A 22262-nucleotide genomic window follows, 5' to 3' on the forward strand; every position below is an offset into this window, starting at 1 on the left:
GATTATGGGAATTCTGTGTCAAATATGGACATATATGCCACTAGATATCATATATCTAAAAGGTGACATTACATTTGGCTATGACTTCTAAGAAGACAGAACTTAGAGGAAAAAAGATATCATATACTCTCACCATTCGATTCCTGTCTTCTGAGGATGAAGATGACTTCCTTTCTCGCTGAGGTCCTGGAGATTTCTGTAATGCTTTCACATTAGTGAGTGAGCCAGGTAATGAGGCAGGGGGCGTGGCAGATAAACCTGTGGTTGATCCTAAGTTAGTGAAAGGAAAAATATATCTATTAAATGAGGATCAAGTATATTAGCTTATTGGGGGCAGAGGGTAGAGGGAGATTTAGACTTATTTTAAAAATTCAGTATATGTTCTAATACCATTTGGAAAGGACAGGCAAAAAAGGAGCCTCATTTGGTGACTAGCTTTAAATTAAAAAACTATAATTTCTTTCAGCTTTATACTTTTAGCTTTCTGGTCAATTTAATGACCTTTAAAACGTCTGATTACAGATATATACTTTGTTTATTGGTGCAGAGTCTAGGAGAAAAATAATCTTTTTAAAATAAGAGATAAACACTAAAAAATACTCCCAAGTTTTTTCTTTGATCAAAAAACAAGAAGCAGGGCTTCCCTGGTGGCGCAGTGGTTGAGAGTCTGCCTGCCGATGCAGGGGACACAGGTTCGTGCCCCGGTCCGGGAAGATCCCACATGCCGCGGAGCGGTTGCGCCCGTGAGCCATGGCCGCTGAGCCTGCGCGTCCGGAGCCTGTGCTCGGCAACGGGAGAGGCCACAACAGTGAGAGGCCCGCGTACCGCAAAAAAAAAAAAAAAAAAAAACAAGAAGCAAAATCAACTTAAAAGCGAATAAAAAAAATAAACTTTTAATTATGTTACCTTAACAGCCTATCAATTAAAAAAAAGATAGAAATTCCCCAAATGGAAACATATTCTGATAACGGCCATAATGTTGACATTACTTGGCTCTTTCATATTAGCCACTGAAATTTTAAAAAATCCTATACTACATACTATACTATTTAAGAGTGAGAGATACTGGTCACTTTCATTGGTTCCTGGAGGCTTATTTTGCTAAACAAAGATGAAATTTTACCTGCATAACAAAGTTAATGCAAACAAAGCCAAGCAGGTTTCTCAAGACTTTCTGAAAAACCTCTGCCTATAAAATGAGGCCAAGGTTAGTGCTGTGGCCTCTCAGCCAAGTTACTACAAATGGAAAAATTTTATCAGCCAAATGAGTCCAAGGGGTACAAATACACTCTTTGAAAATGGACTCAGTTGGCAGGGTTGCATACCTTTGTGATGGACATTTTTCCAAATGCTGATTGAGCAAAAATCTCAATTCATGTACAGAAAGCACCTGGTTCAGAGGGGTTCAGAGCAATGACTCCTAGTGGGGCATGAGTATAGCTAAGTAGGACTGAGATGCTAGGTAATGTTTGCACATACAGAACAAAAAGACTTCAATTTTTTAAAAAAGTAGATAACTATTCTCTAGTTAAAAAGTCACTATCTTTCAAAGAACAAGGATCAGAATACTAATGGCAACATTTAAATGTTAAAACTGTGTAGAACTTTTCTCATTACTACACCACATATGTCATCATGTGGAATTTCCATGACCTCACATGCAATTTTCTAAAAGAAAATGGTATCTGGAATGTCTATTAATTAGAGCACAATCCATATTCTGCCTTCCACTGATAATTTTCAACATCATAAAGCCTTAACTGCTTACCCAGGCTTCACAATTCTGATCTACTCGGTGCTGTATTGTATCACTTACTTTAATTACACTACTCAGTACTCTATAACTTCCAGCCCATTCCATGGATTTTCTGAGAAAGTTGGGCTGAGAGAGCAAAAATCTGAAATGCCACCATTACATTCAGAATAAGTTAAAAGACACTAACTAGGAAAAGCCAGTAAATATAATTCATTGAAAATATTTACAGCAAGATACCCATCTAAATTTTGACTTAAATTTTTAAAAATCAGTTTAACCAGTAATTAAAGGATGGAAAAGATAAAATGGATGAGTGAAATTATACTGCTAACTTTTTCCTCACATGAGGGCATAACTGAAAGTATAAATCCTAATTTTCTGAAGTAGCTTAAATACCCCAAATATATTACAGATCTTCTTTCTTAGTGAATATAACAAGGTTATAACAAGGTTCCCTACCTTTGATATAAAATATACATGTCCTACGTTTTAAAAAAAAGGACACATATTACAGAAGAATAAAGCAAAAAGTCTAGTAAGAACTCATAATAGGGATTTCCACTTTTTTTAAAAACCAAAAAAATTGATAACCATTATTAGCAGCCATCAAGGTTATCACCTAAATGGATTAAAGTAAAATAAATTCAACTTGAAGAAGCCCCTCCCCACATTATTTACTGTCACCCACCAAGTTTAAGAAATAATCAAGACCAAAAAGTAAGTAATATAACAAAAAACAAGATGGAAATCTCAACTCAGAATTTTCTTGCTTTTAAAAATTTATGACAGACAGCATACAGAAAGCTTGTGGTAGTGAGTATGTGTGAGAAGCACATTCAGAGCATTCCAGCCAGGCCAAGCAGAAATTTAGTACTGAAAACTCACACTTACAAACACACACTGTGAGGGTGAGGCACAAACAGTATCTGTTGTTTATATTTAGTTTGCTTTGGGTGAAAACAAGAAAGAAGAGCCCAACTACCTCTGAACACTGGGCCAGGCTCAAAATCAAACACTATTTCACTGGGGACAGAATGTAGGAGGGGACTGGGAGTCCGGGATTGGTATTTCCGAAGACAGCGCATCAGCTGGTTCAAAGGGGCTGTTAGAAGAAAAAGAGAGGGGCAGGCAAACACAGGAAGACAGACACACAGAAGAAATGAAAGAAGTCACGGGGAATAAATGAGTTGAAGCCTGCTTCACAAAATAATTCTGGATGTCTAAAAAATCTGCTTATTTTCATAAAATTCCAATGATTCTTTATAAAGTGATTCACAAAAAGGATAAGAAATGACATTTGATTTTTGGTACTAAGCAGGCAATTTTTATGACTAAGTTAACTCTGTGATGCTAACATGATGGCAACATTTAAATGCTGGATGTATTGGGCAAAATTATCAAAAGCCACAGCTATTAAGACATATGAAAGTCATACTGGCAGCAACATTAATTGGTGGGTTCATGGAACAACAAACAGGAAAAAAAAAAACTTTTATAACTATGTGCTATAGTAAATACTAAGTCCAGAGTACATAATGCAGGCTTATTATTTTGGTAGGTCCACAGGTATATATAAATATTACAACAAAAGATGGTTTACTCAATGTTTATTCAACATAAAGTATCTTTGAGTCTGGGCTTAGATATTTTGAATATAAAGCAGGTCACAGTGAAGAGACCAACTCTAAACAAGATATGCAGGTATTGTAGGGCTTCCTTATTAAATAGAAGACAGCTGAAGAGGTAAGCATAAAGGACCACCTGGAAGAAAACGTCAAGACAGTTTCAAACACCATCTCTTAGAAAAATCTTATGGTGGTAAAATCTTATTTAAAAAGTATTTTCTAAAGTAATGTTTTGCTATGCTCCCAATTTTCACTGTGTGCTAGAGTGAACATCTGATGAAAATTCTGTAAGAAATCTCAATTCAGTTTCTCATTTGCTTATTTTATTTACTGGACTAGTAAAAGGAGAACTAGGCTTTTCTATTAGGGGTCCATGCTATAAAGTATATATTCCAAAGCCTTCTAGAAAGCTGAAGGGAAGTGGCTGACAATGTCTAACAAACTGGCAAGTTGTAGCAGGCAACCCCAGGGATTCTCCCCAAGAATGATGTAGGGGAGTCAAGTTTTAACTGGTTGTAAGCTCAATCTTTAAGTATTAGTGGAGGTGGTAAGGAATAAAGTGGGTAAAATAATTAAGGATCTCTCCTCGATAACAACATCTAAAAAACTGTAGATAGTACATTTAAGACTCCCTTTTATGTCCTCTCTTTTTCTCTGGCTATGAATTAGTTAAAATTTTATTAGAGATAAATGATAAATACTACTGAAAAGCAAACAATTTTTGGTTTTTCTCTGCACATTTTTCTCTGTGTCTGTGTTTCATGAAAGAAGCAAATATAAAGGAGACAAGCAGCAAAGCAATTGCATTTTTCCCTGATTTTTTTTTTTTAAATTGAAATCACCACTTACCTCCATCACTACGAAACCCTTGGTCTCTAATCAAGTCCTACAAATAAATAATGTATATTTAATCAAAGCATATGGTAAGAAAGTAATAAAATTTTATTTTCCACTAAGCATTCACAGAAAGGTTAATTCAAAATAATACCTGCCTTATAAATTACTTCACAAAACAGAAAGAATATGGAATTAGCTAGTGAACATGATAAAATAAAAAATTTGAAGCACTCGCCAACCTAACCCTAGATTGAAGAGATTATTAGTCCTGATGAAATGTTGAAATCCATTTCAGGCCATTCAAAACCAATGGCTGCATTAATTCTTAAAAAAAAATTCTACTGGCACATATTAAGAGCCATAAAATGTTCATACCCTTTGATCCTGTAATTCCACTTCTGGGAATTTTTCCTAAGGAAATAATTCAGAAGAAAAAAATGATATGCACAAAGATGTTTAGTGCAACATTATCCATTACACTAAAAAACCAGAAATTATTTCCCTATTTTAGGCATATTGACATATTGGTTAACTACAGTGTATCAATTTAGTAAGTATTATGTAGCTACTAAAACAATTATGAAGCTTGACTCATAAAACATGTTTACAATAAAAAAGAATACAAAATTAAATGTACACTGATACAATTATAAAAATATAAATGTGTAAGGACACACTAGAAGGGGAAAAAATTTGTCTTTATTATTAAAATACAGCTTTTTACAACACACAACGTGGGGCAGGGCAGTGGGGGAAGAGCCTACTGGCAATGCAATGCAATTTGGACCCTGACAGACAGAACTTAATCTACCCAGTATAACTTAAATATGAGGTCTCTAAATAAGTTCAAAGTCTCTTTGCAAATAGGCAGCTTTTCGTTTATAGGCTAAAACAAAGAGCACATTCTTTACAGATGTATTTCTGTCATGTTCAATGTATTATATAAAGCATTTAACATTTTCTACAGAATAATCAACAAATACTCATATCTCCAAATAAGATGCTAATGTTAGGGGTTGTGTGACTATCAATAAATATAAAAAATCATGGTGGTCTCACTAACTTTGTGTTCTTGAGAGCTTATAATGTAAGTGTAAGAAAGATATACACACATAGAAATTATATGATATAAGAATAAGGGCTAAAGAAAACAATAAAAAAGGTGCCAAAGTTGCTTAGTTAATTGCCAAATAAATAGCATGGGTGAAAAGATTCTTCATGCTACGTAAGTTCAAAGGATAAATAAATAACTATAGAACTTGGCCATTGGTGAAGCATTTGAAGAAGATGATCTATGTGTTGGGGTTTGAGGGGCAGACAGGAATGCAGAAAAGAAAAGCAGAGGAGGACTTCCCTGGTGGTCCAGTGGTTAGGACTCTGCGCTTTCACTGCCGTAGTCCGGGTTCAATCCCTGGTCGGGGAACTAAGATCCTGCAAGCTGAGAGGCGTGGCAAAAAAAAAAAAAAAGTCTTCTAGACAACCTACTGCTAATAACCACCATAAACTTATATTTTCCAATCTCAAATATGTTCTTAAAGCTCCCTGACAATCTTTATCTATGCGACCTAGGTTAAATAGGATCTTCTAGTATTCCAATACTGGCTATTTCAAACTTTTTGCCAATCTCCTATGGGGTTCCTTTCTTACTTATATCTCTTCCCTTTTTTAGCATGACAGAGAAAACAGAAGCTATCAAAGAACATTCTGTTCTGCCTCTATATCTACAAACATTTGTATAATAATATTAGCTATAATTTTTGAATTCTTATTTTGTGCCAAGAACAATAAGCATTTTCAAATCACAAGGGGTAGACACTATAGGCCTCAAGGTTAAGTCATCTGCCCATGGTCATACTGCCTGTAAAGAGCTGCGGAGCTAGTTATGCTCATCTTTAATTCCTCATAGCCTCTGAGGAACATCACTTCCAAGTTCAAGAAATTTTACTACCTCAGTTATTCTTTCTTGTTATTTTTAACCTCTCTCTTCACTTACTTCTTCCCCTGAAGATACAAATATGCTCAAGTCTCTGCTTCAATCTATGGCCCTTTCATCATTCCTTTATAGCCAAGCTTCTCAAAATTGGCACTTAATCCCACATCTTTACCTGGTTTTGCTATCCTCCAACAGTCCTCTAAAACAGCTCTCAATGAAGTAAAAATGACATTGTAATTGCCCAATTCAATAGTCATTTCCAGTCCTTATCTCATTTGAGTCTCAATGGCAACTGACATCAACTACTTAAGCATTCTTGAAGTTCCCTTTTCTCCCTTTAGCTTCTGCAATACTACTTTCTCTTATTTATTTGAAGCTAAAGTTAGGAAGAGAAGCCTAAAATGGAGACAGAGAATGACAGTCTCTGTATCTCAAATGTTGATGTTTACTGGGGTTGCATGTACCCTCTTTTCAGTTTACATATAGTCTTTGAGTAATATCACTTACATCCATGACTTTAACTGACAAAAATAGGCTAATTATTTCTAAATCTGTATCTCTACTCAAGGTCCTTATTTCAACTGCTACTGCACTTCTAATCAAGGAAAGTTCCACAGACATCTTAAAGTCAAGATGTCCAAAATAAAAGTTAACGTTTTCATTTCTACAAACCCTGTTCTTCTTCCTTTGGCATTTCCTATCTTAATGGATAGAATAAATACTATCTATCCACCTAAGCCAGACAACTCTAGGCATTATCTTTTTTTTTTAATTACCATTTCTTATTTATTTTTGGCTGCGTTGAGTCTTCTTTGCTGTGTGCAGGCTTTCTCTAGTTGTGGTGAGAGGGGGCTACTCTTTGTTGCAGTGCATGGGCTTCTCACTGCGGTGGCTTCTCTTGTTGCAGAGCACGGGCTCTAGGTGCGTGGGCTTCAGAAGTTGTGGCACGCGGGCTCAGCAGTTGTGACTCGTGGGCTCTAGAGCATAGGCTCTGCAGTTGTGGTGCACAGGCTTAGCTGCTCTGCGGCATGCAGGATCTTCCCAGACCAGGGATCGAACCCGTGTCCCCTGCATTGGCAGGCGGATTCTTAACCACTGTGCCACCAGGGAAGTCCCTAGGCATTATCTTTTATTACCTCTCATCTCTTTCACTTCTCTCCTCTACTACTATATAGAACAGTGATTGAGATAACAAAGAAAGGTCAGGTTTTACCCCATTTCAATCATTTATCACCTGTGTGATCTGGGGTTTCTTGATATCTCTAAATCTAATTTTCTTAACAGTAAAATAAGGAAAATACTACTACTTAACTCACAAGTGTTTGTGAGGAAAGAATAAAAAAATTTATGTAAAGTACCTAGCACATAGTAAGCATTAACAGTAGCCATTTACAGTATCCATCCTAACAATCGTACCTATCAAATCTCTCACTAATTCAAAAGAACTTTCTAAAGTAAAGAGCTGATCACTTTCTTTCCCACTCAGTTTATTGGACCCCCTATTACCAACTACTATAGTGACCTCAGAATAATAACATAATGTCTTTCAGTGTGGACTCTACCTACTTAGTTTCATCCTCTACCATTACCCACCCTTTTCCTGAACCCTAAACTCCTACAATACCAACTATTCATTACAACCCACATAAAGGTACTTCTATATTTCTGCACATACCATTTCCTTAACAAATGCCCTTCCTTCTTAAAACCCCCACCAAGTACACTGAATAAACTCCAACTCCTTCCTATTCATCTGCTACAGTCTGGCTTAAATGTTGTCCTTTCTCTGCTAAACATTACTAGATTTAACCAGGTAGGGTTTATCATCCCCTTCTATAAACTATCACTGTATATTTTGTGTTTATTTATTTATATGGCTGATTCATCCATTTCCATTAGACTGTGACCTCCTTGAGCGCAAAAACTGTGCTAATTCATCTTAATTCCCTATTCTGACACAGTGCCTATACCAGAGTAAATATTAAATCTGGTTTACTGGAATAATAAATGACAAATAATGACTGAAATTGAATGAAATGACTGAAAATGAATGAAATGCTAAAAGGTTTATATTTTTCAATGGGAAGTAAATGAAAGTTTTGGAACAAAGGAACAGATGATGATAGAGGTCTTATAAAAAATTATTCTGATAACAGCAATAAAAATGGAAATGGGCAGAGAGAAATCAATGGCAGGAAATCTATTTAGGAGATTAATGTAATAAGTAGTTCAAGTGAAGAAATATGGGCCCAAATGGTGGTAGTAATAACAAATTTGAGACGTATATCAAAAGGAAAGGTGATACCTTATGACTATTTGCTTATAGGGGAAGATGAAAAAGCAAGATATAAAGATGACACTCCAAATGTTCAAGCCTAAGAGAATAGGAGAAACTTAATAACACTAAGACATAAAGAGAAATAGTCTAAAAGAACGTCAGTTTTGAAAGTAAATACAAAGGTAACAACTTTGAACATACTGACAATAGATCTAACGTAAAAATAAGATTTGATTTCTTATTTCACACAATCTCCTTATTTCCATATTTCCCTCTCCTATTTTTTTTCCTTTGTATTCAGGTCTAGCCAGATAGAAGAAGACTTATTAGTTGAGAAAAATTGATATTAAGGCTACTTTAAATGAACCCAATAAAAATAGAGAAAAAATTTCATAGTAAAATATAGGAAGAAAGTCTGACTTGGGAATGTATCTTGAAAAATGAAATTAAGATTTATAAAAAATTTTCTTTTACATTCAACAAAACTTTAAGTTATAATTTCAACAGTATGCTAATCCTTAGAATACAGAAAAAATCAAGTTTTTATTGGTAATAATATCAAACTTATGACAGCACAAATTGAAATTCTTAATTTCATATTCATCTTTTACATCACAATCATAATCATTTTTATAAAAATTTAAAGGACTTCATCAATTCCCTCAAAGCCCTCCATCAATCCTATGATATTTAAATCATTTTCACTTGAAAAGCCTATTCTCTTGTCATCCTTATAGACTTTCTCTCTTTTACTGTTAACTGGACTAATTTAATTTTGCTGTACCCTTATTTCTCAATGACTTTATAAGATGTGAGCAGTTCTACCAAGTGACTTTTTCACTGTCTTCATAAAATCTTTTTTTTGTTGTCATATTCACAATCAATGTGCTTTATGTTTTCACTGAAATGTTGGATAGTGATGGAAAAGGGCTGGAATGCAAGCTGGTATTAAATGGGGAGGGATATGTGAGTGGAGACTAATATTAAGGGATTCTGTTAATTAGTGATTATTTTCCTGTTAGGATAATTTTTGCTTCTTTACTCAACCTTATGAGCACTCACATAAGGAATGTCGGTATAATGAGAACAACCCCTGTCCTCCAACATACACATGATCCCCCTCAGTAACTTCAGTATCCTGCTTACATGGGGAAACAGTTTCAAATTCCTTTTTAAATATAATTACTTTCCAAGGCAAACAAATTTGGTGGCTTTTTTGTTTTGTTGCTTATTGCAGACAGAGACTGAGGATAACCCACATTTTTTATCCTAAAGTACAAATTCTGGGAGAAGTGATCCCAACCCCACCACAGCTCAGACAGCAAGGGCTCTTTATTCTCTTCAGTAACTCAGTTACTGAGATGATGTATTGATAGCTGAATGAACCAGTCCTTTTGGATTGATCCTGCGTATCTCATCTTTTTTCTCATCTCTTCCTTCTATTTTGTCCATAGCAGGGACTGGCAAAATACAATTGGCTGGCCACCTGCTTTACTCAAGTTTTACTGGAATAAAGCCTCACCTATTTTTTTAAAATGTATTATGGCTGTTTTCACACTACAGTGGCAGAGTTCAACAGCTATCATTAGAGATCACATGACACACAAGCCTAAAATATTTACTATGTGACCCTTTAAGTTTTTGTTGATTCCTGGTCTATATTATGGGAAACAGACCTCTGCTTTGTCTTCTAACCCTTTTACTAATACAAATATTTTTTGATGACCTCTTATGTTAGGTGCCAACTAATACCTAATAGTTCCTATGTTAGGAAACTATATTAGGAATGGTTTCTGCTGTCCAGGAGTTAAGGTCAAATCGAAGAAGTGACACTAATGTACATAATTAACTTATAGTGTGTAAGATAAACCGGGAAAGTAAAAAAATTCAAGAGTGACCAGCCCCAGAAGGAGACTAAAATAATTGATTTGTGCAGAGATGCAATCCAATGGTATACTCAAGAAAGTAAAGAAGGTAAAAGGTAGCTTTGCATGAGAAGTACATAAAGTAATGATTAATCCTTAAGGGTTATTTAACTCAAAGTTAAACTTTTAGATATTTAGGTAAAGATTTCAAATTGATCTAAATAGGAAATATGCAAGTGTATTCTTATTTTTTCTTTACCCCAAAATGGTCAAGTGGATTATGTGTTAAATAAATGAAGATAAGACTTTTACAGAGATGGTGTCATAAGGAAAAAAATAAGAATAACTCTGTAATTTGGTGCCAGTTAAATATTTTATGCCATCAGAGAAGATGAAAAGGCTTTTCTGATTTGTAATTCATGAAAAGTCTATCACTTATAATAACTGTGATAAATGAAAGATGGCACTTATTTCTGATCTATATTATAAATGTAGCAGAAAAAATAAAGAAACACACTTGAATTTTCTAAGTTCAAGCACTGCTGGATACTTACGTCAATATTGACAGGTTCTATGGTGTTTATATGCACATTTGGAGCTGATGAGGACCGGTCTCGTTGTCCAAACTGATTTCGATGATCTTCATCTGGTCGGAAAGGCTGTGGAATTGGAATGGATTTTGAAGGAGACGGACTGGTGAGAATTGGGGGCCTGGAAAAATCAAGTGATTGGAAGATAAGATTCAGAGCAACTTTATAGAGATAATAACATAGAAAAATGGATGATATAAAGATTTTCTTGTTTTCATATACTCAAATAAAATCTTTACAATAAAGCATTAAAAATCCAGCAGTAGGGCTTCCCTGGTGGCGCAGTGATTGAGAGTCTGCCTGCCGATGCAGGGGACGCGGGTTCGTGCCCCGGTCCAGGAAGATCCCACATGCCGCGGAGTGGCTGGGCCCTTGAGCCATGGCCGCTGAGCCTGCGCATCCGGAGCCTGTGCTCCGCAATGGGAGAGGCCACAACAGTGAGAGGCCCGCATACCGCAAAAAAAAAAAAAAAAAAAAAAAAAAGAAAAAAAAATCCAGCAGTAATGGCTTTTAAAAGTGTTAGTTTAAAAAACTAATATGTGCTTGCAACTAACACTGACAAAGCTGCTTTGCTCAAGCAGACACTCCAGGGAGTATCAATGATAAGAACACTGATTCTTATCCAGAAAACTCCAGAGAAATCTACAAATGGCTAAAAATTACCTGTTGTTAATCAGCTGAAGAAACTCTTGTCCTTTAAAGTTATACAAAAATGCTCTAGGTAGGCAGTGACTTAATAATGTCTGCCAATTTTTCTACCTTTGCCATTTCTTGATAGTTGAAGTTACTAAAATGAACTTTTTATGGGAAGTATCAATATTAGGAAATTATAAATCTTTTAAAAACATACATGTGTTTTTCATGACCTAAAAGATATACCTATTGCTTTATACAAGAGTTGAATTAAAATCCTGAACAATAATAGCAAAAGATCATTTCCAATTCAAAAGATGATTCTCAATCTCTCATATTTTGAAATGTTTACTATGACCAATAATCGATACAAGACACACAGGAAAATAATATATTAAGCATTAAAGTAAATATTTGTAAAAACTGCTTTTTGATGAAACCATCAAAACAGGTGACAGAGTGACCTATTTTGGTACTGTGGATAAAAAACAAAGTCTATGATCTCTCACTGCTCCCAAAATGAACCTGGCACTCACAGAGCACATTAAAGTTTTGAGAATAGATTGTAAGCACCTGTGAGAAGTCTGTGCCCCTCAGAAGGAATATCCTAGGGAGCTAAGAAATGAGTGTCACTTGACTGACGAGGTGTGACTGTCTTAGTGAGCTCCACCAGGACCAATGAATGACTCAGTGCTAACAGCCTCTCTTCAGAGATTGGTTATTGCTGCACCCCATCTTATGCGAACTCTGTAACTAATCAGCATTATCTAGTGGTTAATAAGACAGCCAGAAAGACAATGTTGAGGGAGTAAAAAGACATTTTTAAGACGGGAGAGGGTTTAGAGAGGAATGAGAAGAAAATACAGTAGAAAAGGACTAAATAAAGGTTGAAACAGCCAAAGAAGCCAAATAGTGACAAAAAGCTTCTAAATAAAATATGTTAATAGAATCTGAACAAGAATCTGTGCTTCTTTGAAGCACACTTTTAAGGGTAGGGAAAGAAATTTTGACTTTATGTAAATGAATCCACTTAGAAGGGAAATAAAAATAATAAAGTATTATGTACTTTAAAAAACTGCTATAGGGGCTTCCCTGGTGACGCAGTGGTTGCGAGTCTGCCTCCCGATGCAGGGGACACGGGTTCATGCCCCGGTCTGGGAAGATCCACATGCCGCGGAGCGGCTGGGCCCATGAGCCATGGCCGCTGAGCCTGCGCTCCGAAACGGGAGAGGCCACAACAGTGAGAGGCCCGCGTACCGCAAAAATAAATAAATAAAAAAAAACTGCTATAAACCAATGAGAATTATAGGTAAGGCTGATGGAACTGGCCTTTAAGAAAATTAGCATGTTCTACTGGTCCTTTTTATTCTGATAATTGAGAAATTTTTAGTCTGTGACAAAGCTGTCTGTATTTTTGCTTTAGACAGCCAATAAAAGCCACTGGCAAGGGATATGGGGAGCAGGTAAAAAGAACGTAGAAGTGACAATATTAGCTTTTAAAAAGTTTTGGAAAGTGCACTCACTTTTTAAACACTACTTACAGGTGATTTAAAGTCTCAAAGCAGTAACATACTTTAAGTTAGAACTTAAAAGTGGAAAAAGCCTGAATTTACTACAACTGAATAGGGTAGTCTAATTAACACAACTGATCTGGTGTACTGACAGCAAGTCATTCTTGAAACCTACTGAATTAAAACTATGACAGCAACATGTAGTACACAATACGTCAGAAATATGTATGCAAAGGACACTGGTCTTTAAGTAAGAAAAGCAAAAACCTGGATTAAATCTAATATATTTTATTAGCAAATCTAAAGAAAATGGGTACACTAGAAGATGAAGATATGCTGCTTGTACCTCCCTTCTCCCCTTGCCCCTGTGCCCCCACCATCACCATGCTCCTATGCTCATTCAGATTCTAGAATTCTTTACAGTCCAGTTCAAATCCCACTTTCTTGATTAAATGTTGACTACCCTCTCTCACTATTCTCTCTTCTCCTGTAAACATGATATTTATCACACAGTTTAAAATAATATATTATAAATTGTAGATTATAATTATATACTATTTTAAAATCGTCGGCCATTATCTCATATGTTAATGTTACTTTTCTAAATGGAAATCATATACTTATCTGATATTAAAAATAAAGCAATGAGCACAAGGCAGGGACTCTAAATTATCTGTTGCTTGATTTTTTTCAAGGATGGTCCTAAAACAGTCTATGTCAGCTTTAACCCTGTGTATCTGTACCAAATGTATGTAAATTAGCTGACTGGTGTGATAAATTACCTGAAAAAAAAAAATCCTTAATTTAACAATCCAAATGTTGGAAAGGTTTATAATTAGCCAAAAGTTCCAAAGAAATCAGCTCAAACAGCATGTCACTGAACAGCAGGAATCAAATCATACCCAATAGAATCGGAGGGGGGTGCAGAAGGGGATGATCCAGACGTAAGGGTAGTCTCTGCTAAGGAGGCCTCCTCCTGTGGTATTGGGTGGTGTTCAAAGAACTTGGAGACAAACAGCAAACTGTGAGGCAAAAAGAAAAACAAAACAAAAACAAACCTAACTTGTGCAAAACCCAGAAGCTTCATATACCAGAATACCTTAAAGAATTAACAAAAATGTCGGAGATCAAATTCCATTTTCAGGAAGGACTGTTAAATTCAATTAGTTGTATTTTTGCCTAAAGGCTTACTGTAAAAAAATTATATTGTACTTTTCAAAGGCAAGCTCAGAATCTAAAACTAATTGCTCTATACAGCAAATTTCTACATAGTAGAGGGGAAAAATCATGCTTTATGGTTAAGGAATTAGAAAATGTATCTACTGCTAAAAATTAGGTTATATCATTATGATATACTTTAAAGTACAGAGTTGAATTCCCTCTACTCAAGTAATCAAAAAAAGTAATAAGATTTTACTAGCAGCAGTAACAACACAAAAAAAGATTAAAATAGACTCAATCTATTGAGAGAGGGAGTAGGGGGAAGAGAGGGACTAGGGGGAAGAGAGGGAGGAAGAGAAGGGGGGGAGGGAGAGAGACAGAGAGAGAGACAGACAGACAGACAGACAGGCACACTAACTTTGAGAGAGAGAGAGAGCACTTAATTTACAAAATTGCTGACAGAACCAGATTCCCCAATCTGCAGTCTAAAAATATAATGGTTAATTTAATTGAAACACCCACAAACCATCTAAAAGTGATTTCTATGGGCAAGGGATCTTTATTAATTAAAAGAGAATATAAACCATAAATGAAATGTACAGCAAACCAGAATTATAATTTGAGAGAGAAGTATTGGCTATACTACATATTACTCTCTAGCCACACTTCAAAAAGTTCCCTGTAACAACTCTTCTGTACAGAAAACTTTCACAGACTCTAAGACATACTAGTTTCACATTAAGAAAAGTTAAATGTAAAGTGGAAGACAGAAAAGAAAAATTTTTTGATTACTTACTCAAGTTGGTCATAATTAACACACATCAGTGGAACCTCTGTACTACAACGCTGGTGAAATTTATAACCACATGTTTGACAGCGGAACCCCTGGAAAAGCAGCTTTCGACAGAAGTCACAAAATGCTAAGGTGAAAAAAGTTTTCCGTACCTGCAAAGTAAAACATCGTAGAGGATTTCAAAAACTAGTCAGAATCTTTTTAGAAATCAACTTATTTACTCTTTTTTTTTCCTTGCGGTACGCGGGCCTCTCACTGCTGTGGCCTCTCCCGTTACGGAGCACAGGCTCCAGACGCGCAGGCTCAGCGGCCATGGCTCACAGGCCCAGCCGCCCTGCGGCATGTAGGATCTTCCCGGACCGGGGCACGAACCCATGTCCCCTGCATCAGCAGGCGGACTCTCAACCACTGCGCCACCAGGGAAGCCCAACTTATTTACTCTTGATTAAAATAACAAATCTTTAATATGCTTACATCATGAGAACTGACTTAAACACTAAGATACTAAAATGAAAACCGGTGGATTCAAGATAACAGATGGACTACATGTATTTTTCTCCCACCCACTAACCAATTAAACTCGTAAGTCAAGAAGATGGAAAATAAATAAAAGACTAACTAATATTAAGCTTTACTACATAAAAGTAAAAGCAGAGATGACAGGAGCAGGAAGAAACAGAGGTGAAAGACAGAATAAGGGTACACTTCAATAACTCTACAAAGAAAGGAGTTAACAGATGCTTACTGGTGTTGACAGAACAAGAAACAATGGCATACTTAAAGTTACAAAGGTATGCAACAGAGGAACCAAAAAACCCACAAAAAACAAAAATGCTTCAGAGGAGCAGCGAAAAGAGGAGGAAGGTTGTAACGTTACAAATAATCTAATTCCCTATGGAACTGGCCATAAGTAAATGTCTAAAACTGATAAAATAAGAAATTGTAGCTTAAAGTTATTATTTACTAATATGAAAATAATCACGAGAAGAGCTTGAAACAGAAACCATTGAAAGTTAAGAATGATTTCCTCTCAGATAGCCTCATCCACCAGAGGGCAGACAGCAGAAGCAAGAAGAACTACAATCCTGCAGCCTGTGGAACAAAAACCACATTCACAGAAAGGCAGACAAGATGAAAAGGCAGAGGGCTATGTACCAGATGAAGGAACAAGATAAAACCCCAGAAAAACAACTAAATGAAGTGGACATAGGCAACCTTCCAGAAAAAGAATTCAGAATAATGATAGTGAAGATGACCCAGGACCTCAGAAAAAGAATGGAGGTAAAGATTGAGAAGATGTAAAAAATGTTTAACAAAGATGTAGAAGAATTAAAGAACAGAGACGAACAATACAATAACTGAAATGGAAAATACACTAGAAGGAATCAATAGCAGAGTAACTGAGGCAGAAGAACATATAAGTGATCTGGAAGACAGAATGGTGGAATTCACTGCTGCAGAACAGAATAAAGAAAAAAGAATGAAAAGAAATGAAGACAGCCTAAGAGACCTCTGGGACAACATTAAACCCAACAACATTCACATTATAGAGGTCCCAGAAGGAGAAGAGAGAGAGAAAGGACCAGAGAAAAGATTTGAAGAGATTACAGCTGAAAACTTCCCTAACATGGGAAAGGAAATAGCCACCCAAGTCCAGGAAGCTCAGAGAGTCCCATACAGGATAAACTCAAGGAGAAACACGCCAAGACACATAGTAATCAAATTGGCAAAAATTAAAGACAAAGAAAAATTATTGAAAGCAGCAAGGGAAAAACGACAAATAACATACAAGGGAACTCCCACAAGGTTAACAGCTGATTTCTCAGCAGAAACTCTACAAGTCAGAAGGGAGCGGCATGATATACTTAAAATGATGAAAAGGAAGAACCTACAACCAAGATTACTGTACATGGCAAGGATCTCATTCAGATTCGATGGAGAAATCAAAAGCTTTACAGAGAAGCAAAAGCTAAGAGAATTCAGCACCACCAAACCAGCTCTACAACAAATGCTAAAGGAACTTCTCTAAGTGGGAAACACAAGAGAAGAAAAGGACCTACAGAAACAAACCCAAAACAATTAAGAAAATGGTAATAGGAGCATACATATCGATAATGACCTGAAACGTGAATGGATTAAATGCTCCAACCAAAAGACACAGGCTTACTGAATGGATACAAAAACAAGACCCATATATGTGCTGTCTACAGGAGACCCACTTCAGAACTAGGAACATATTCAGACTGAAAGTGAGGGGATGGAAAAAGATATTCCATGCAAATGGAAATCAAAAGAAAGCTGGAGTAGCAATAATCATATCAGATAAAATAGACTTTAAAATAAAGAATGTTACAATAGACAAGGAAGGACACTAAGTAATGATCAATGGATCAATCCAAAAAGAAGATATAACAATTATAAATATATATGCACTCAATACATAAGGCAACTGCTAACAGCTGTAAAAGAGGAAATCGACAGTAACACAATAATAGTGGGGGACTTTAACACCTCACTTACACCAATGGACAGATCATCCAAAATGAAAACTAATAAGGAAACAGAAGCTTTAATTGACACAACAGACCAGATGGATTTAATTGATATTTATAGGACAGTCTATCCAAAAACAGCAGATTACACTTTCTTCTCAAGTGAGCAAAGATATTCTAAAGGATAGACCACATCTTGGGTCACAAATCAAGCCTCAGTAAATTTAAGAAAATTGAAAACCTATCAAGCACCTTTTCTGATCATAACACTATGAGATTAGTAATGAATTACAGGGAAAAAAAAGTAAAAAACACAAACACATGGAGACTAAAGTATACGTTACTAAATAACCAAGAGATCACTGAAGAAATCCAAGAGGAAATCAAAAAATACCTAGAGACAAATGACAATGAAAACACGACAATCCAAAACCTATGGCATGCAGCAAAAGCAGTTCTAAGAGGGAAGTTTACAGCTATACAAGTCTACCTCAAGAAACAAGAAAAATCTCAAATAAACAATCTAACCTTACACCTAAAGGAACTAGAGAAAGAAGAACAAACAAAACCCAAAGTTAGCAGAAGGAAAGAAATCATAAAGATCAGAGCAGAAATAGATGAAATAGAAACAAAGAGAATAGCAAAGATCAATAAAACTAAAAGCTGGTTCTTTGAGAAGATAAACAAAACTGATAAACCATTAGCCAGACTCTTCAAGAAAAAGAGGGGGAGGACTCAAATCAATAAAATTAGAAATGAAAAAGAAGTTACAGCAGACACCGCAGAAATACCAAGCATCCTAAGAGACTACTACAAGCAACTCTATGCCATTAAAATGGACGACCTAGAAGAAATGGACAAATTCTTAGAAAGATATAACCTTCCAAGACTGAACCAGGAAGAATTAGAATATATGAACAGACCAATCACAAGTAATGAAATTGAAACTGTGATTAAAAATCTTCCAGCAAACAGAAGCCCAGGACCAGATGGCTTCATAGGTGAATTCTATCAAACATTTAGAGAAGAGCTAACACCCATCCTTCTCAAACTCTTCCAAAAAACTGCAAAGGAACACTCCCAAACTCATTCTATGAGGCCACTATCACCCTGATACCAAAACCAGACAAAGATACTACAAAAAAAGAAAATTACAGACCAATATCACTGATGAATACAGATGCAAAAATCCTCAACAAAATACTAGCAAACAGAACCCAACAACACATTAAAAGGATCATATACCATGATCAAGTGGGATTTATCCCAGGGATGCAAGGATTCTTCAATATATGCAAATCAATCAATGTGATACACCATATTAACAAACTGAAGAATAAAAACCATATGATCATCTCATTAGATGCAGGAAAAGCTTTTGACAAAATTCAACACCCATTTATGATAAAAACTCTCCAGAAAGTGGGCATAGAGGGAACCTACCTCAATGTAATAAAGGCCATATACCACAAACCCACAGCAAACATCATTCTCAATGGTGAAAAACTGAAAGCATTTCCACTAAGATCAGGAACAAGACAAGAATGTCCACTCTCACCACTATTATTCAGCATAGTTTTGGAAGTCCTAGCCACAGCAATCAGAAGAGAAAGAAATAAAAGGAATACAAATTGGAAAAGAAGAAGTAAAACTGTCACTGTTTGCAGATGACATGATACTATACATAGAGAATCCTAAAGATGCCATCAGAAAACTAATACAGCTATTCAATGAATTTGGTAAAGTTGCAGGATACAAAATTAATGTACAGAAATCTCTTGCATTCCTGTACACTAATGATGAAAAATCTGAGAGAAATTAAGGAAACTCTTCCATTTACCATTACAACAAAAAGAATAAAATACCTAGGAATAACCCTACCCAGGGAGACAAAAGACCTGTATGCAGAAAACTATAAGAAACTCATGAAAGAAATTAAAGATGATACCAACAGATGGAGAGATACACCATGTTCTTGGACTGGAAGAATCAATATTGTGAAAATGACTCTACTACCCAAAGCAATCTACAGATTCAATGCAATCCCTATCAAATTACAATGGCATTTTTTACAGAACTAGAACAAAAAATAATAAAATTTGTATGGAGACAGAAAAGACCCTGAATAGCCAAAGCGGTTTTGAGGGAAAAAAACGGAGCTGGAGGAATGAGACTCCCTGACTTCAGACTATACTACAAAGCTACAGTAATCAAGACAACATGGTACTGGCACAAAAACAGAAATATAGATCAGTGGAATAGGATAGAAAGCCCAGAGATAAACCCACGCACCTACGGTCAACTAATCTATGACAATGGAAGCAAGGATATACAATGGAGAAAAGAGTCTCTTCAATAAGTGGTGCTGGGAAAACTGGACAGCTACATGTAAAAGAATGAAGTCAGAACACTCCCTAACATCATACACAAAAATAAACTCAAAATGGATTAGAGACCTAAATGTAAGACTGGACACTATAAAACTCGTAGAGGAAAAATAGGAAGAACACTCTTTGACATAAATCACAGCAAGATCTTTTTTGATCCACCTCCTAGAGTAATGGAAATAAAAACAAAAATAAACAAGTGGGACCTAATAAAAAAAAAAAAAGAATGATTTCCTCTGGAGAGTGGCATTAGAGGCTAACAAGGGATAGGGCAACAGGTGATTTTTTTTGTAAACCCCTCTGCACTATCTTAAAAACTATATACATTTGATTAAAATGTAATATACTTTGATTAAAATGTAAAAAAGAATTTATAAACGAAAAAACTAGTTTATAATTATATGAAAATCAGATCAACCCTACCTAAACTTGCTAACTTAGGACGAGGAAAAGGAAAATCACCTAAAAGAAGGTAAGAACTACTTTTAACAAATTATCAGTTTGTTAGAGGATTAGAAGACCTAAATGTATCTGTGAACATTCCTCTGTGTGAAACTTAAAAGGCAACGTGTAAGAACTCCATGTCAGAAGCCAAACATGGGTCACATAAACAGAACTGTGCCAGAGAAGCTCTATCTTGGTAACGAACAAAACCAGAAATTGTTTAAAACTGTTTGGTTTGTATATATAAGAAGCAGAAAACATAAAAAGGATAAACAAATAACAAAATGTTAACAATGGCTATTTGAGAGTGACGAGAGCATGGGTGACTCTATTTTGTCTTTTGTTCTTTGCTGTATATTCTCAATTCATCTCAGTTTTTCAGACAGCATTAATCACACACAATAGTAAGAAAAACACATCATGATCCAGGACACACCTGTATTCATATAATAATATTACCCTAACTATACATAATGCATATCAGAATTTTCTAATCCATTCTACTGCATGTAAATGCTTTTCATGATCCATTAAATTGATTTCAACACCCACTTTATCAAACTCTTTTCAATAAACACATATTTAACATGATAAAATGTTATTAAAAATAATACTTCATCAAGAAAATTATATCTTGGCACATCATTCATTCTGGCTTTTTGAGAACATTTAGATAGCTTTAAGAGTAGCTCTTGTTTTCTTCACCTTTTTGTCTATGTATCACTTTCTAGTGGATATAAAAAAGCAACTGACTGTTTTTAGCTTTGTTCCTTTTCCATTTGTCTCTGGATATAAAAGGAATTAGAAAATCTTTAATATTTATGTGTCTACTATTTACTAAAGCAAGCATCTTTTTATATTGCTAGCATAATCTCTGGAAATTAGAGCACAGAAAAATACAAAACGTATTCACAGGAATCAGCATTTTATAGTCACTTTATCCTTTTTGCTGACTACTCATACTCTCAATCGCCTAATAATCTGCACACTTTCATGAAGCCCTAATTTCTCTTCCTTCTGTAGTCTACTTAGTTGCAGTCTTTCTTCCTGTCACTGACTTATATATGAAAACTATGTGTAACTGGTTGTTTCTGTATGTAAAAGAAGGGGGAGAAAAAGAGAGAAAAGGAAGGAGGGCAGGAGGGAGGAAAGCAGAAAGGAGAGAAAAACACCTGAGCAGGAGAAAATGTGGGTATGCATTTGAGCATAAATTGAGTAACTGACATATACCTCTATCTGTGAATGTACCTTTGTCAATAAAGGTGGGTACAGGAAGGTATATCTTTTCTTTTGGGCCACAACTTATGCTTGTTTTGGAATTCAAGACATGGATGGTAAACTCGTGAGGGCCATAGAACAGGTAATTTGCACTCATTAATTTGTAAGGTGTGGGGCTGAGGGAAGACATTAACTTTAGTGCCTATAGAAAATGGGAAGGTCTGGACACATAGCATCTGTCTTTAATCTTGTTTCTCTACCTTCCCTGCCCCCTGCCAGTTCCCAAGGATTCCTGGGATGCAGGTATATACTGAAGGAATCGCTTTTATAACAGACTATGAAACCAGGAGGCATAATCAGCCTTCCTCCAGTAGTCAACAAAAGCCAGCCCAGAGAAGCAGAGAGAGGATTTCTTTCCCTTTCTAAGCAGAACACAGGCTTCGTCTTGCCTCTCTATGACACTAAGAGCAATCATTCCAAAACACAAATCTAATCACACTGCTGCCCTGCCTATTAAAATCATTAAATTTCCAATGATTTTAGGGAAAAGTCTGAATCTTTAACATAGCTTACAAGGACTCTCATGAGCTTACTCCACCCATATACATGCTACACTCTAACAAGCCCCCTCTCCAACTTTGTATCATCCATTCTGAACTTCTTTCAAAACTGAAAAGGTAACATGCTTTCTTGCTGTTCCCTCTGTCTAGAGTACTCTTGTGTTTTTTTAAAAAATATT

At 35.7% G+C, this 22262-nt stretch overlaps 1 protein-coding gene across 6 annotated transcripts in view; it reads right to left on the reverse strand.

Annotated features, from left to right (window-relative positions):
* Window positions 1–22262, reverse strand: part of BRAF (B-Raf proto-oncogene, serine/threonine kinase) — a 153744-nt gene that overhangs the window by 41450 nt on the left and 90032 nt on the right. For 4 of the 6 annotated variants that reach the window (XM_065884233.1, XM_065884234.1, XM_065884231.1 and 1 more), the window contains 5 exons: window positions 14986–15134; window positions 13931–14050; window positions 10849–11005; window positions 4231–4267; window positions 134–270 (listed from right to left, as the gene is read on the reverse strand). In XM_065884233.1, the coding sequence (XP_065740305.1) occupies window positions 134–270; window positions 4231–4267; window positions 10849–11005; window positions 13931–14050; window positions 14986–15134 (600 nt within the window). Of the gene's footprint in view, window positions 1–133; window positions 271–2738; window positions 2859–4230; window positions 4268–10848; window positions 11006–13930; window positions 14051–14985; window positions 15135–22262 lie in introns of all 6 variants that reach the window. The other 2 variants (XM_065884229.1, XM_065884232.1) reach the window with 2 other exon arrangements.

The sequence above is a fragment of the Phocoena phocoena genome, chromosome 9, assembly GCF_963924675.1.
Source record: "Phocoena phocoena chromosome 9, mPhoPho1.1, whole genome shotgun sequence".
Taxonomy (NCBI): Eukaryota; Metazoa; Chordata; class Mammalia; order Artiodactyla; family Phocoenidae; genus Phocoena; species Phocoena phocoena.